The 16319-nt window shown below is 52.0% G+C and overlaps 1 protein-coding gene across 1 annotated transcript in view; it reads left to right on the forward strand.

The window, feature by feature from the left end:
• The first annotated feature begins 441 nt into the window (after window positions 1-441).
• Window positions 442-16319, forward strand: part of TMEM120B (transmembrane protein 120B) — a 38435-nt gene continuing 22557 nt past the window's right edge. The window contains exon 1 of the mRNA XM_037511228.2: window positions 442-520. Coding sequence (XP_037367125.1) covers window positions 452-520 — 69 coding nt within the window. The 5' untranslated portion in view covers window positions 442-451. The remainder of the gene's footprint in view (window positions 521-16319) is intronic.

Genomic DNA, 16319 nt, shown 5'->3' on the forward strand with positions numbered 1-16319 from the left:
GCGGGGCCGCCGGAGCCCTCGCGCCGGCCCCGGCCGCCCGGCGACCCCGCGGGGCGAGGCTGGCGCCCCCTCCGGCTCCGGCCCGGGTCCGCGGGCCGCGCTTTCACCCCGCTCCTCCCCCTCCGGGCCCGACACCCCAGATGAGCACAATCGAAGCCGAACGCGCTCGGGCGCCCGCGGCCGCGCCCCGCCCCGAGGGGAGGGCGAGCGGCACGTCCCGAGGGGCCGCGGCCGGGCCCGGCCGGCGGCCCCGCAGGGCGCGGGGGGCGGCGCGGGGGCGGCGCGGGGCGAGTGCGCACGCGCGGGGGCCCGGCGAGGGGGCGGGCGGGCCTGACGTCACCGCGCGCGTGGCTCGGGCGGCGCAGGAACAGCTGGTGCCGGCGCGCGGCGCGCGGCCGGGCGTGGGTGCTGGGGGCGGCCGCGGGCGCTCGGACCCGCCGCCGCGCGCGCCATGGCCGGCCCGCTGGAGCGCTGCGAGCGCGAGTGGCACGAGCTGGAGGGGGAGTTTCAGGAGCTGCAGGTAGGGCCGGGCCACCTGGCCCCGCGGCTCCGCTCCCGCGGCTCGGTGCCGGCTCCCTTCCTGCTCCCGCGCGGCGGGCCGGCCAGCCGGGCCCGGGAGGGGCCCCGGGCTAGGCCCGGGGCTGGCGGGCCGCGGGGCCGGCCCCCGCCGTCTCCCGGGCCGGGCTCTCCGTCCGCTTGGGGCGCCCGGTGGAAGCCCGCTCCCCGCCCTCGCGCCCCGCGCGCCTCTTTCGCTGCAGAAAGTTGGGCTGGAGGCGCCGAGGGGAAGTTCCAGGCGGGCCCGTGTGCCGGGGCCTGAGGGTCCGAGGGGCGCTGGGCTCGGAGCCGCGCGGCCCCGCGCGCGCAGGGGTCGCCCCTGTCCCACCCCCGCCCTTTGGCTTTTGGCGGCGCAGCCCCCCTCAGCTCTGCAGGGGCAGCCTCTCCGCTGCAGCTCGGCGCTGGGGGGCGTGCTTGGGAACGTTCACCGGGGGCCCCTAGGCTTTGCTTCGGGGTTAGGGACCCCGGTTCTCCCGGTCCCTGGGGCCGTGGCGTCTGTGCCCACCTCTTTGGCGCTGCCTCAGGCTGAGTTTGGCGTTGTGGATGGCGTCTGTCGGTTCTGACAGCTGGGTGGCCTCCCTCGGAGATAGAGGATGCTCCCGGCCCTCACCCTTCTGGCCCAGAGCCCTCTAGGGTGGGGTGCGGGCGGCTTGATGAGAGGCCCCTTTGGCAGGCTGGCATTGCCGCTGGGGGCTGCTGGCGGGAGTGGAGTTTCGCAGGACTCTCAGCTGCCTACTCTGGTGACTTGGGAAACCTTGGCTTGGCCAAGAGGCACTTCTGGACTGTTTGGGGCTGATTTCTCTCCGAGCCTGGGGTTGTGTGTGTTTTCTCCCGAGTTAGACTCTATCTGAAATCCCGTTCCTCACCCCACCCCGTCCTCATTTGGAGCAATGACAGGTCCCTCACCCAGGGAGTTCCTGTCTGCCGTGGGTGGCCTCTTAACAGTGTTGGAAGAGGGGAGAGGAGATTGCCAAATGTGCTTGCAGTGGGTCTTGCTAGACACAGGGAGTAGGTCCCTGCAAGTGGAGAGGGAATAGAGAGGGACAGGAGCACGAAGGGGGTGTTGTTTTAGGATAAGCAGAGGGGAAGGCACCCAGAGGCAGAAGGGTATCCCCTATTTTTTTTTTTAAAGATTTATTTATTTATACAAGCACTGGGTACAGTCAGAAGCGCAGGAGGGTGAGAGAATTCACCAGAGCCAGAGCGGGGAGCAGAGCAGGCAGAAGGACCGAGGTACACTGCTGAGGGGAGCAGCAGGAGAGGTCTGCGCGTCATGTGGGACCCTCGCCGGTGGCCGGGGATCGAACTGGCACTGCAGAGGCTGCGGGCAGCTTCGCAGCCCTGCGTTCAACAGCTGCGCCACCAGGGGAGGCCCGGTATCCCCTATTTTGATTTGCCCAGCAGGTGTATGTGTGCTTTGGTTCCTGCTTCTACAAGTCTAGGAATTGGGTCCCACCCCGTTCCCGGTGGACCCTTCTGGATCTACTCCCATGGAGAAGACTCAGCTTACGTCTTAACACTTTGACCTACTGGGCTCTTGGGTCATGTCCAGTGAAACAGGGAGGCTGTATTAGGGTCCAGAGCCAGAGAAGAGAAGAGGTTAGCTGTGTGGCTCTCTCCTTGCCCTGTGTCAGCCTAGGAGGAGGAGGAGGAGTCTGACACTTCAGAGCTGTGCAATTAATGCAATTAACAGCAATTAGCTAGCAAGTCTTGGCAGGCGGGGGTTGCAAAGGAGATGTTTGATTTGTTGTTGTGTTCTTATTTGGTATCTCTAAGACTAGGTGTGTAAGGGACCGAGGAATTGGGATTTAGTCCTTGATATTGTCCCCTAGTGCACATCAAGGGTGGTAGAAGGGACATGATGTCCCCTGCTCTCTTCTTTGGTAGTGGGACGCTGGAATGGTCCTACTCCGGGGAACCTGCTGAACTCAGGTTTTGATGGGCAGCTGCCCGGTCAGGGGCAGTGTTGGATGGAAAGCCACAGAATCTCCCTGATAGGAAGGGATCAAGGTCATAGGCTGGAGCCCAAACACTCGATCATAGCCAAGGAAAGTGAAAATTGGACACGCTGATGGAATTGGGGTCACACACCATTTAGAGCTAAGTTTTCCAGATGTTAGTTCAGCTGTCTATCTTGTGTTGGAGACCCCTTTCTGACTTCTCCTCCACCTTTATTAAAGGTGCGAGTTCTCAGTGTCTGAACGGAGAGTCTAGGGTTGTGCATCTAAGCAGGGTGTACGCTGTCAGCGTGTATATGTTGGGCAGTTGAGACATTTGTTGGGGAACAAAGGGGTAACAACAGGTAGAAAGGGCTGCAGTTTGCAAGTAGAAGTGTTCACAGCAGGAAGAACCATTTTTTTCCCATCAGAAAATCCTGGTCTGTCTTAATTAGTTAAATTGTCCCTAGAATCTGGCATGTGTGCGTTTCATGTTCGTGTCTCTGATTCCATCTTTTGGAAGTGATGTGTAATGTCTCTGTGTTTTACCTCTCCTCTTTTTCAAAGGAAAGGAGGAAAGAGGAAACCTAATTCTCAGGTGCTAGAGGATGTGAAAGATCTTTGAACTTCCTCCCCATGCCTCCAAAAGCTATAATCCCTGGGACTTTCTAGAGGAAAGGGTCTCTTTTGACTGTGATCTGCCTCTGCAGGGACTCTGCTCTGCTGAGCTCTAAGGCCAGGCCGAGTTGCAATGAGGGTTTTGTTTTGGCATGGGTTCCAGCCACGCCAGTGAATTGAACATCAATCTGAGACCAGCGCAAGCTTGGCCCCATGGCCTGTGCTCTGACCACAGAAGGTCACTCACAGATATGGTGGCAGGTGATTTAATGAGTGTTTCCTGTTTTGCATCATTGGAAACTTGACCCTGTGCCTCCCTATCCAGGAAGGAGGTGGCTTGAAAGTGGCTTCTCCCTAAATTTGACCTCACAGAGCTACTGGGGCCTGGTTAGTCATTGTACATTATTTTATATCCCTTTAGCTGCTGCGTATATAATTTTCATAGGGCAGCAGATTGGAAGCAGGAAGGTAATTGTGTTATTTCATTAAAACCCTGTGATACCGGGCCTCCCTGGTGGCGCAGCGGTGAGCGCTGGGTTGCGAGGCTGCCCGCGGCCTCTGCAGCGCCGGTTCGATCCCCGGCAGCTCCCCGGCCACCGGAGGAGGGTCCCACATGGCGCGCAGACCTCTCCTGCCGCCCGCCGCTCCCCTCAGCAGTGTACTTCGGTCCTCCTGCCTGCTCTGCTCCCCGCTCTGGCTCTGGTGAATTCTTTCACCCTCCCGCGCTTCTGACTGTACCCAGTGCTTGTATAATAAATAAATAAATCTTTTTAAAAAAAAACAGAAAAACCCCGTGATACAGATCCTGCTATACTCATTTCACATAATTTGCCCCAAACCATGTGGCTTGTGAGTGCTGGAGCCAGGATTCGAACTCCAGCAGTTGAACACCAGCACCTGTGCTCTAATCATGACCCAAGTAGGTATGTGCCCCGGATTCTTTTTATTGGTGTTTCTCCCCCCTCACGTTGCCTGTGGGCCTCTTTTGAAGCAGGCTGTGTGGGAGGAACACTGGCCAGGCATTCAGGACTCCTGGACTAAACACCATCCACCCTCCATGAGTAACTAACCTTTAGCAAGCCACCTCTCTGAGCTTGATTTCGTTGTCTACAAAATAAAGATGGATGGGAATAATAGCACTAACAGCTCACTGTCAGGTACCTGGAGAAACCTGTTTAATGTAAACAACAACCCAGCTTTATAGATGAGAAGACTGAGGCCCAGGGTTGTTGAGTATCTTGAAAGCCATGGAGCCAGGGCTTGGACCTAGGCCTGCATACATCAGATACTTTTGGGGTTTCTAACACAGTAGACTCCAAAAGTGTTCCAGGACCCTTAGCTCTAGAAGAAAACCTTTGAACTTGCAGGGTCTCATTTCATCTGTACGGTGTTTTCCCAGAATGTCAGGATCCTTAATTGCAAGGAACAGAAACCCAGGCTCACTGGTTTTAAGTCAAAATTGGGGCTTTTTGACTCATATTGGGAAGTCCAGTGGCAAAAGGTTTCAGGCAAGGCTAGATTCAGGGGCTCCAGTGATGACTGTGGGTGTCTCTGAATCCTCTGTGTCAGCTTCATTCTCAGGCCGTCTCACCCATATTGTGGTAGAGAGGAACACTGGCAGCCGCAGGCTGGTTGATATCTGCTCCAGTCACAACACAAAGAATCCTTTCCCCAGTAATTCCAGCACAGCCCCATGGCTGACTCTCAATGGCCTGACTTGGGTCATGTGATTATCCATTCCTTACCCAGTCTCTGGGGCACTGATTGGGTGGACCTCAATTGCATGTCTACCCCTGGAGCCCAGGACTGAGACCAGTGTCACTTACACCATAGGTAATAAGAGTAGGGGGGAGTGGTCCCATAAAGGAAAACTAAAATTCCGGTATATAAAAAAAGGGGAGGGGGGATGCTAGCTATCTTTTGGGGATGATAAATGGAATGTGATTCACAGATTGTCAGGGCACCCCAACAAGTTGCAGCAAGCTCACAAGGACACCATGGGATCATTTAAATTTTTGAGGGATGCACAGTGATTTCTGTTGCTATTGCTTAAAACTGCCAACCTGGGTGGTTTGTGGTTTGCGTGATAGGTCACATTTTCTTTTGGTAATATGTCTTCTCGAATCTGGGTATTCAGTGGTCTCTGTGATTAAAAGCAAGCACTATGTGAAAATCAATATGGAACAAGAAATGAGGAGGTTAGTATCCAATCTGAACCCAAGGTTTAATAATGTGGACAGAGGCAAAGAGGCACATACATCCCATTAGTAAATAATTGTGATTATTTCAGAATGAACTAAAATATTTTTTGTCAATTTCTCTATAGCTTTATTTTTTGCAAAGGCTACTAAATTGTTAGTACATGAAAACTTTCAAGTATTTGACCTGAGTACTCAATGGAAGGTTCCCGGAGACCCTAGAGGCATGGTGAACCAACTAAGTCTGGGACCCTTTGTGTGTTTTTTTTTTTTTTTTTTTTTAGAGGCATGAATTTCTATTTATTTATTTATTTGTTTGTTTGTTTATACATGCACTGGGTACAGTCAGAAGCGCAGGAGGGTGAGAGAATCCACCAGAGCCAGAGCGGGGAGCAGAGCAGACAGAAGGACCGAAGTACACTGCTGAGGGGAGCAGCGGGCGGCAGGAGAGGTCTGCGCGCCATGTGGGACCCTCCTGTGGTGGCTGGGGAGCAGCCGGGGATCGAACCGGCGCCGCAGAGGCCGCAGAGGCTTCGCAACCCAGCGCTCAACCGCTGCGCCACCAGGGAGGCCCTGGGACCCTTTGTTTTATGTCCCTGATTGTATTAGTGGTCACACAGCTGATTATGCTGAAGTTCTTTGAATTTTATGCTGGAAAATTGGTGGATTAATATGTAAATTATAGTCAGTAAAGCTGCCTAAAAAAGAGAACCAGTACATGGTGTATTACCTACACCTCATCGCCTCGCTCTTTCATAGCTGAGGAAACTGTGGAATGAAGAGATCACGTAGCTCATCTAGTAAATGGCAGAGTCTAGCTATAGCTATGATGTCTGAGATGGTCTGACTATAGAGTGTGATCACCTAACCATTAATGTTTGTTATCTTGCCTCACAAATGCCTGACATGCATGCTGATACCCCCTCTGGCTTCTCCTGTGTCAGACATAACTAATCGATTCTGGCACATGACTCAGATTCTTTCCCAGTACAGAACTGGTCAGTTTAGGTGACATCACTATGCCACCTTTAGCATTTCCAAGGCAATGAGTTCTACTTAAGAATACCCAGCATCCAGAAATCTTATTTGAAGTTGATTCCTTAGAAGGAAAACTATGTAAATGTAATCTTTTCAAAACTTAGCAGCAAAAACAGAGACACAACTGTAAGGCACTGTGTTTTGCTGGTGGCCTGAGCTATGTTGCAATTCACTGGGTGGCCTACCAACTCTCAGTGCTCCTAGGCCACAGCCCTGACTGACTGTGCAGTGAGATTCCATTGCTGGCAATTCTTGCAACAACTCTTTTTTTTTTTTTATAGAGGCATGTTTTATTTATTTATTTGTTTGTTTGTTTGTTTGTTTGTTTTGTTTATACATGCACTGGGTACAGTCAGAAGCGCGGGAGGGTGAGAGAATTCACCAGCGCCAGAGCGGGGAGCAGAGCAGGCAGAAGGACCGAAGTACACTGCTGAGGGGAGCAGCTGGCGGCAGGAGAGGTCTGCGCGCCATGTGGGACCCTCCTCCGGTGGCCGGGGAGCAGCCGGGGATCAAACCGGCGCCGCAGAGGCCAGGGGCAGCTTCGCAACCCAGCGCTCAACCGCTGCGCCACTGGGGAGGCCCTCTTGCAACAACTCTTCACTCAGGAGTTCTGACTCCCCAATTCTGGATCTTACTAGTCAGCCAAATGGTGCTAAGAAAGCATCTCCAGATGTTTCACAGCAGTGATGGGGACCTAGAGCCATTAACCTCATCTTCCCATTGGGGCAGAGCCTGGGGCCCCAGAGGACAGGAGAAGCAGACCTCGTTATCCTCCAGTGGAAACTTGCTTGTTTGTATCTTCTCTGCGTGGTATAAAAGGGTGGTAGTCAGGGGCCTTCCTGGTGGCACAAGGGGTTAAGACGCAGCCTATGAAGCAATCTGCAGCCAGTGCAGTACGAGTTTGATCCCCAGCCAGGGAGCAACCCACATGGCGCAGCAGACCTCTGCTACTCGCCTGCTGCTCCCCTCAGCAGTGTATTTCAGTCAGTCTTCCTGTTCTGTTCCCCACTCTGTCTCTGGTGGTTCCTCCCACACCCCCAGGCCTCTGGCCTGTACCCCTTGTATGCATAAATAAATAAATCTTTAAAAAATAAATAAATAAAAGGGTGACGCTAAAATGTGTAGAAGCTCTGGGCATCCCAGTTCACAGAGCTGTTAGTGTTCGCTCTTATTTTGATCCATTTGACATTTTTATAAATAATCCATACCTACATAGTTAAAAATTTAATGGGAGATATGCATAATAGTTCTCATAACACTTACATATATAACAATTAAAAGCCAGAAACCTAAATGTCTGAATGTCTATCAGAATGGATAATTCCACCAAACATCTTAGGAGTGGGGTGTGAAGTGCAGAATGAGTGAACCAGAGCTACATGTAGCAACACTGGTAAATCTTTTAAGAAGAAACACAGCACTGAGTGAAAGTTGCAGAGGGGCTGTACAATGTGACATGTTTAATAATAAATGAAAACACTCAGAGCAATACTGTGTATTGTTTACTGATACATATCTTGGTAATCCAAATATAAAAACTTGTAATGGGGGACTTGGGCCAACTTCAGCGGTCATGGAGCTTGGGCAGGGCTCTGGCAAGAAGGGTCTCATGGGGGAGTTCAGAGAAGGGGCTTTTTACAGGGGTGTTCCTGGTTCAAGGGTGAGGCTGGTGGAGCTGGAACCAGTCCTTATCCTAAAGGGCGGGGGCCGGGGGACAGCCACCAGGCCAAAGCTTGTCACTGGGAAAGGGAAGCTGCAGGACAGGAACTGTAGGGTTGAAGGCAAAGAAGAGGCAGGGGGAACAGTACCCCAAACTCTCTCCTTGAGGCAGAGCAAGGGAGCCCAGGACATGCAGGGATGTGCAGCCTCCAGGGTGCAGAGAAAGACTGAACTGACCCAGGTTGGGCATGGGTGGGGGGGGGAATGGAAATAACTAGCCCAGGGGTTCCTCTCTTTGGGGGCAGAGGATGGGGAGACCACTTAGAACACCCCAGGGCTTTCACCTCTGCACTGTGTCCTCAAGTGAGGGTGAGAACATGGGTGTTATTTTCATTCTCTATTCATTTTCTTTTCTATTCATAATGACTTTGTCTTTTTTTATATGTCTGAAATATTCCATAATCAAATGGACAGGACGCCAAAAAGGAACCCAGCAGGCCAGAGGCCCCTGAAGAAGGGTGCCTGAGCGGGCCCATGGTCGGGCACTTCCGGGCTCAGGCCACGCTGCTATCACCCGCTGTAGAAGGGCGCTTCGCAGTGTTGTCTCTCTTGGAGACTTTGACGACATTCGTAGAGTTGGAATTTGATTCTAATTTACTGCAATGTTTGTCTTATAATTATCCTCTTTCCCCCCCAGAGCTCCATCTTTAGATACTCCCCCAAGTGTGTTGTTTGCCTTTGATTGGTCTTGAACTAGGCAGTTGGGGGGTTGGGGCTTGCTTGGTGCTGCAGAAAGGAGGCCTTTCTTCCCCAGCTGCCTGTCTGCTTTGGTGCCCCCAGCACGCTAGGTTATTTTTAGCGGCAGTGACTTGATGTGGGAGTCAATCAGGTCTACTAAGCTGGTGCTCCCCACCCGTGTCAGAGCCAGCTCCCGGTTTTGGTGTCTCCCATGTTCCAGTCCCCCGCTGCCAATTTAGAAATAAAATGAGTGGTCTGGCAGCTTGGCTTTTGCCTTCAAAGTTAAGCATAAATTTATGAGACGACCCAGCAAACCCCTCCCTAGGTATCTACCCCAAGAGAAGTGAAAGCAGATGCCACGCAGAAGCGTGTGTGTGGATGGTCACGGCACCATTATTCACAGTTACAGAAAGTGGAGATAACCCACTATCCAGGTGACTGGTGAGCAGATAAATAAGTCTGTCTATACCAAATTTTTATTGCTGAGTAGCAATAAAAAAATACTAATACACGCTGCAACATAGATAAACCTCAGAAATGCGATGCTAAATGAAAGAAGCCAGACATAAAAACCACATGTTGTTCATACATTCCATTTGGCTGGAATACCCAGGATATACGTTGATTAGTGGTTGCCAGGGACGGGGGGCGGGGAGAAAGAGCCAGGGTTTAGATAAACACTAGGGATTTTTTTTTTTAATTCTAAATTTATTTATTTTTTAAAATATTTATGCATACAAGAACCTGGGTACAGTCACCTGGGGAGGGTGAGAGGAATCACCAGAGACAGAGTAGGGAGCAGAACAGGCAGACTGACTGAAATACACTGCTGAGGGGAGCAGTAGGGAGAGACAGGAGAGGTCTGCTGCGCCAGGTGGGTTGCTCCCTGGCCAGCTGGGGATCAAACTCGTGTTGCAGAGGCTGTGGATTGCTTCATAGTGCGGTGCTTAACCCTTTGTGCCACCTAGTGTCAAGAGGCCCTGACACTAGGGATCTTATTGAGGGATGGAATGTTCTAAAACTGGATATGGGGATTAAGTGTATAAAAGTCACTGGATTGAATGCTTAAAATGGGCAAATTTTATGGGCTATACATGATACAATCAATAAAGTTACTAAAAAATAATGGCTGGGCCTCCCTAGTGGCTCAGGGGGTTAAGACACAACCTATGAAGCTATCCACAGCCTCTGCAGCATGAGTTCGATCCCCGGTCAGCCAGGGAGCAATCCACATGGCACAGCAGACCTCTCCTGTCTCCCCGCTGCTCCCCTCAGCAGTGTATTTCAGTCTGTCTGCCTGTTCTGTTCCCCACTCTGTCTCTGGTGAATCCCTCACCCTCCACACCTCTGGCCTGTACCCCAGTTATTATATACATAAATAAATAAATCTTTAAAATAAAAAAAAAAAAAATGGCTTAGCTCTTAGTTTGGTAGAAAAATGCCCAGTGTGGTTAGAGAGCTGTATTGTGGATGCCTGCTTAGGTGATGTCTGGCTAAAGGATTCCTTCAACAAGGTCCTTGGTTTTGGCACCTTTAAAGTGGCAGGGTCCTGCGCAAGAGCTCTGTCATGAAGGACCTAAGATTTGTGGCTCCCTTTCTTAATCTGGCCCAGAAGGAAAGCTCTGTGCTTTGCCTGTCACTCCAGATTCTGACCCTTGCCTCTGAAGTGAAATCACGCAGCCCCAATGAGCAAAGCCAAACAGAACAAGTAGAAAGTACTTGCTTATAGTTAATAAGTCAGTGGTGGCTACCTTCAGGTATAGATTAATCCAGGAACTCAAGTGAAATCCTTAGAGCTCAGACTTCTACTTCTCTGTCCTGTTTTCCTCTCAGTTGGATTCATTCTCAGGCAAGACAGCAGGGTTCACATCCTACTACCCTCAAAACCAATGTGGAGAATTTTTTTTCAGTAGTTCTGATAAAAACCCTACAACTGAGTTCCATTAGTTCTGAATGCCTGTCCTAAATCAACCAGGTGGGTCAGGAAGTGGATGTTCTGATTGGCCAGGCCAGGATCATATGCTGTGCCTGAAGCCAGGGGCAGGGTTAAACACCCCCAACCCTGCTCCTGGCCAGATTGCATAGATGGAGTGTGGGGGAGGGATGGGTCTCCAAAGAAACTACAGGGACATTAACCAGAGGGGACTAGCAGTCTGCTTGGCAAAAACAACAGAAGGCTTCCATCTGGTGATTAGTTCCATTCGAGGCCACAGGGCCAAAGCAGAGTGTATGGAAGGAGGGTTGCTTTGCCTCACTGTGGCCCATGTGCTCCCGGAAAAGGTATCTTGAAGCATGGAGCCAACTGAGGGACTGCTGGAGACACCCTCAGGAGCAGAGGGTGGCCAGGGAAGTCTGAATCAAGAAGGAACTGTGCCTACCACCCCCCCCCCCCGGGCATCTGCCAGAACATCCTAATTATGGTGCATCGAGAGCTGCTGTAAAATTGTACAGCACTGTGAAAAGTGGTAGGGTGGTTCCTCAAGAAATTAGACTGAGAATTACCCAGTGGTCCTGGGTCTTTATCCAAAAGCATTGAAAACAGGAACTGGAACACTTTGCACACCCAAGTCATAGCAGTGTTATTCACAACAGCCAGAGAGGGAAGCCGTCCAGGTGTCACTGAGATGAATGAAGAAGGAAACTGTGGTGTGTGTGCATGCGGGCTGCCTGCAGAGAAGTTCTGATCCATTACAACATGGATGGACCCTGAAGACATTATACTAGGTGACAGACGAGCCAGTCACAAGAGGACAATACTGTAAGATTCTACTTATTTGAGGTACCTGGAACAGTCAGATTCTCTCAGCCTAGTAGAACGTTGGTTGCAGGGACCGGGCGAGAGGGAGCAGGACTAGTGTTTGCTGGGTTCACATTTCCACTGGGGACGATGAGAAAGCTCTCTAGGTAATAGGTCTCCTAGAGACCTATGTATTTATTTCTTGTAATTTTTTATATTTTTGCATAGAAGAATGGGTGTAGGCCAGAGGTGCAGGGGGTGAGAGGATTCACCAGAGACAGAGTGGGGAGCAGAACAGACAGATCTACTGAAATGCACTGCTGAGAGGAGCAGTGGGGAGACAGGAGAGGTCTGCTGCGCCCTGTGGGTAGCTCCCTGGCTGGGATCGAACTCTGGCCGCAGTAGTGATAGCTCTGAGACTTAGCCCCCACGCCACCAGGGAGGCCCTCAAGTATATTTAATGGGGCTAAATTCCTATAGTTCAAATGGAATTATGTGTATTTTACTGCAATTAGAAAACTTTAAAGCAATTTAATGATTAAAATGATAAATTTTATGTTACATATTTCTTACTGTGAGGTGGGGGGACAGTGAGACAGCTGTCTAGATAAAAGCTAAGGATCCAAGGAATGAATTGATAAGTGCTCCTACTGCTTGTAGACCTGGCATGAGGTTGGATTGACCAGTGCCATGTGTGTGGGTGAGGGGTGTAGAGTGCGGGTCACAGTAAGGGCCTGGTTTCCAACTCCTCACCCACATTGTCTTCCCCGTGGCTGGCACTTCCCTGGGAAGTGACTCTGGCCGAGAGCGGAGGATGGGAGGCTCCAGAGACCCCTGGGCTTCCCAACCCTGCCAGGGTGCTTTAGGGTTGCGCCGAAGATACCACTCGTGCAGCATTAGAAAGGGCATGTGAGAAGCTCCACATTAGTGCTGCATGTTGGGGAGCTGTGGGCAGCTGTCATATACAGTTGGTGGGAGTGAGTGGAAATTGGTAAAACCACTCTGCAGGGCAGTTTGCCAAAATCTGTTAAAGCTGCAAACAAGTGTGTACCCTCTGACCCAGCAACTCTACTTCTCTTCCCTGGAGAGACTCTTCCCCAGAGAGAGCCTTGTGTGTATGGCCAGGAAGGCAGCAACAGCAAGCGATTCCTCAATGTAGTGTTGCTGCATGTGGTCAAGACTGGAAACTAGCTGGGTACCCAGCAATAGGGGAGTGGTGGAATCAGACAGGACAGCCGGAAAAGCTGCGCAGCGCTGAGATGCACGGCGTGCCCCGGGCAGCCTCATGGGGTAGGTCTTCAAGACAGCTTGCGTGAGCAAAGGAAGTTGTGGAGTCCTGTGTACGTTCTGGCCTAGTTAATGTATGTCTAAGAAATCAGTGGTGTGTGCTTGAGAGTGTAAGCTGTGCTGTTATAATAAAGAGTTCCCCAAATAGGAAGGCTTAAGTGAGGGAGTGTTTTTTATCCTCTGAGGTGTGGTCTAAGATGTGTGATGTTCCAGTTACCTGATGTTGCATGAAACAGTCACAAATGCCTTTTGTTCCTGGATTCTGTGGGTGGGGGTTGGGAACCGAGGAAGGCTTAGTGCGGATGGCCTGCTGCGCTCTGCTGTTGGAGGCCTTAGCTTGGAGGACTTGAATGGCTTGGAGTAACTGGCGTGGCCGGGCCTGGATCTTCTGGAGATGTCTTTGCTCCCAGGTCAGGGGCCTGAGCTAGAAAGACAAGCAGGTTTGTCTAAGCCAGGACTGTGGACCGGGTGCCTGCACGTGTCTTCTCTGTGTGGCAGGTTCCGCGTGGTCACTCACAGTGGTTGTTCCAGCGAATGAGGCGGAAGCCACCTGGTCTTCCTTGAGTCTTTCTCAGAAATTGTATTGAGTCACCCCTGGCGTGTGTCGTTGTCAGGCCAGGCACGAGTTTTTCTGGATTTAAGGGGTGGAAACAGAGACCCTGCCTTGCCTCTCTGTTTTGAGCAGTAAAGTATGGGAGATCTTGTTTTTAAAACCATCACAGCTGAGAAGCCTGGTCACATGAGGTCACCAGGGGTCCAGGCTTGTTTGGCTCAGGGTGGGGCTGTGAACACTGCCATTTGCATCCGGAGCTTCAAGGTCACTGGCTCCATTGTTGCCCTACCCCAGCCAGGGAAAGGGAGAGTGGAGGGCAAGGCAATCAGCTTCCTATAAAAATGTGGTTCAGAACCTACCTCCTTCCACTTGGATCCCATTGGTTAATCTAGGTTAGGGCAACGCACTTAGCTGCAAGGGAGGCGGGACGGGGAGCCTGTGGCCAAGCCACCATGTGCCAGCCATTGTCTCTGGTGTCCTGTTCCTAGAAGAAGCAGTGGAGGCAGAATTTAAGTATCAGGGACAGCTAGTTTCTGCAGCGGTTATGTTTCCACATATGTGTGTCTGTATTTGGGTGTGCATGTAGAGGTAGATTCATGTAGAATGTAGAAATACACAGCTAGACAACTATAGCCTGGAAGAATACCTGGGAAAAGGTCTAGGAGAAGCTGGCAACAGGGTTACTTCTGGGGAAGAGGAGAAGCTGGGCTAGGCGCTCACTCAAAGCCAACTCCAGCTGTAGCTGTGGTGTTTTAATTTTTAACAAGGATAATGTCTTCACATTTTACTTGTGCTATTAAATAGTAATTTAAGAGAGCTTGGTGAGCATCTGGCTGCTGATTTTGCAGTCTTATCTGGCTGATAAGCACCAGGGGGGCCAGGGCGGGCTGGTCCTTTATCTGCCAGGAGCCTCACCCCACCTTCCCGAAGGCAAAGGCATGTGGTCCAGCTCTCTCTCCACCCCTCCTCCCGGGCCCCCTGGAGGCCTCCATTATCACCAGCACTGAAAGGAAGGTACCCTTTAGTCACTGAAGGCCCCAAAAGCATGAAAACAGCCCCCCCCCCAGGTTACTTAGTGATGACAGATGGAAAGCTGGGGCTGTGCCGTGGGGGCATGGCCCCCGCCTCCCCCAAGCGGGAGTCACCATCACGGACACCGAGGCCCTCCTGCGGGAGACCCTGAGGACACAGCTTCACGTTAGTAGCATTTCAGCCCCGAACACCTGACAGGAATCTGTCGTGGAGGAACAGCAAACCTTCCCTGAATGAGGGAAGCTCTAAAATGTCGATGTGGAAGACGAAGGCCGAGGAGCGACAGGAGACTGACGGCCACTACAGAACCCGAGCAGAAGTACAGGGCAGGAGGCAGGCGGGGTCCTGGGCCTGGGGGTGCCCTAAAGCGACAGTTTACAAACCTGAACTTGGATGGCCTCTGAGGTTCCCCTGGCGGGTGGCAGGGAACATTTTCTGCATCTGATGGCGGCGTGTGTTGTGGCAGCGACTGCCTTGCGCTCAGGCGGCCCCCATGGAGCGTGGGGTAGAGAGAGAAGCGCGTTGTCTACGACTGACTCCCAAATGGTTTAGAAGAGGGGGAGGCGGACTATTTTGGCAAAAAGGCCAAAGCAGTGAGCATTTTCGGCTTTGCGGACCACATGGGCCCGTCACAACTAGTCCCCGAGGTCCTGGCGCCGGAGCGCTGCAGCACTGTGTGGCGGGATGGGCCTGGTCACGGCCGGGGAAGTTTGTTTCTGGGTCCTGAAGTTCCAATTTCAGACGCTTTTCACGTGTCATGAAGTACTCCTGATTGTTTCCAACCCCAGGAAGACCGTTTCCAGCTAAGCGCCTGCACAGAATCAGATGGCCGGGCCTGACCTCGGGCTGGAGCTTGCCAGCGCCCCATGTGGAACAAGAACACACCAGACCCGGAGTCACGCAGTCACACGCAGTCACACGGCGCCAGGGGGCATGCTGCTGGCGGTGGGAGAGGGGATAGGGGAGTTCTTGGTTCTCACAGTTCTTCTGCAAGCTTGAAATCTTTGAAAGATAAAAAAGTTAAATAAAAGGAGGCCCAGTTTTCTTCCTTGGGCACGCGGGAGCGAGAAGGAGCCGATGTGGATCCCGCGGACCAGGCCTTCTCTCCTGGGCGCCCGCGGAGTCCTGCGCACCCGCTCCTGAGCGTTGCCCCGGCTGCTGCCTGCTCACTTCCTGCCCTCGCTCCGCCTTCTCTCGGACTTACCCTTATCTCTAGGCGCCCGCGTGCCAGCCATGAGAATTTAGACTCCCGCTGCTTGACCAGCCTCTTTTCCTCTCTCTCCGCTAAATACATTTTTTCGTCATCCAAGGAAGCGCTTTAAATAAGTTCATTGGATTTTTGGGTTTAATTTCATGGTTCCCGCCCTCCATATTGGTTTCTCCACATTGTTACTTGTCTTTGGCTATCACACTCCTCAGAGAAGGGGTTGTTTCCCTGCGTGTGGTGCCATTTGGGGGGCAATGTGGCAGCATTGACCCATCCTCCTGGCATTGGGACGAAGTCTCTTGTGCGCTCCCTGACCGTGTGGCCTGGAGAGTTATTTCCAGGAATGAGTCAGAATTCATCACAGTGGCTGTGCCTGGACAAGGAGGCTGGGCTTTAAGAGCAGAGGAGTGTCCTTTTCTTACTGACTTAGCACATATTCTCTTCATTGCCAGCATCAGAAACTCAACCCAGCTGGCTTAAGTGAGAAGAATTATTAATTCATTCAGCCAAGAGTACAGGATAGCGTTGCATTCGGGCTTGGTTAGATCCGAGGGCTGAAATGATGCCCTGAGAGTTCTGTCCCGTTCGGTTGTCCTGTTTGGCTTCATTCTTAGATAGGCAGGTCCCACCAGGTGTACCTTCTACCTCATGAATAGATCCAGGAGAGAGAGGGCAGCTCTACACAACACCTCCAGCCGCAGTCCCAGGACTGACTCTCATTGGCCCAGTTGGAGCCATGTGTCCACAACCAGTCAGTTGC

Source organism: Talpa occidentalis, unplaced genomic scaffold (genome assembly GCF_014898055.3).
Source record: "Talpa occidentalis isolate TD23 unplaced genomic scaffold, MPIMG_talOcc4v2.1 talOcc4.14, whole genome shotgun sequence".
Classification (NCBI taxonomy): Eukaryota; Metazoa; Chordata; class Mammalia; order Eulipotyphla; family Talpidae; genus Talpa; species Talpa occidentalis.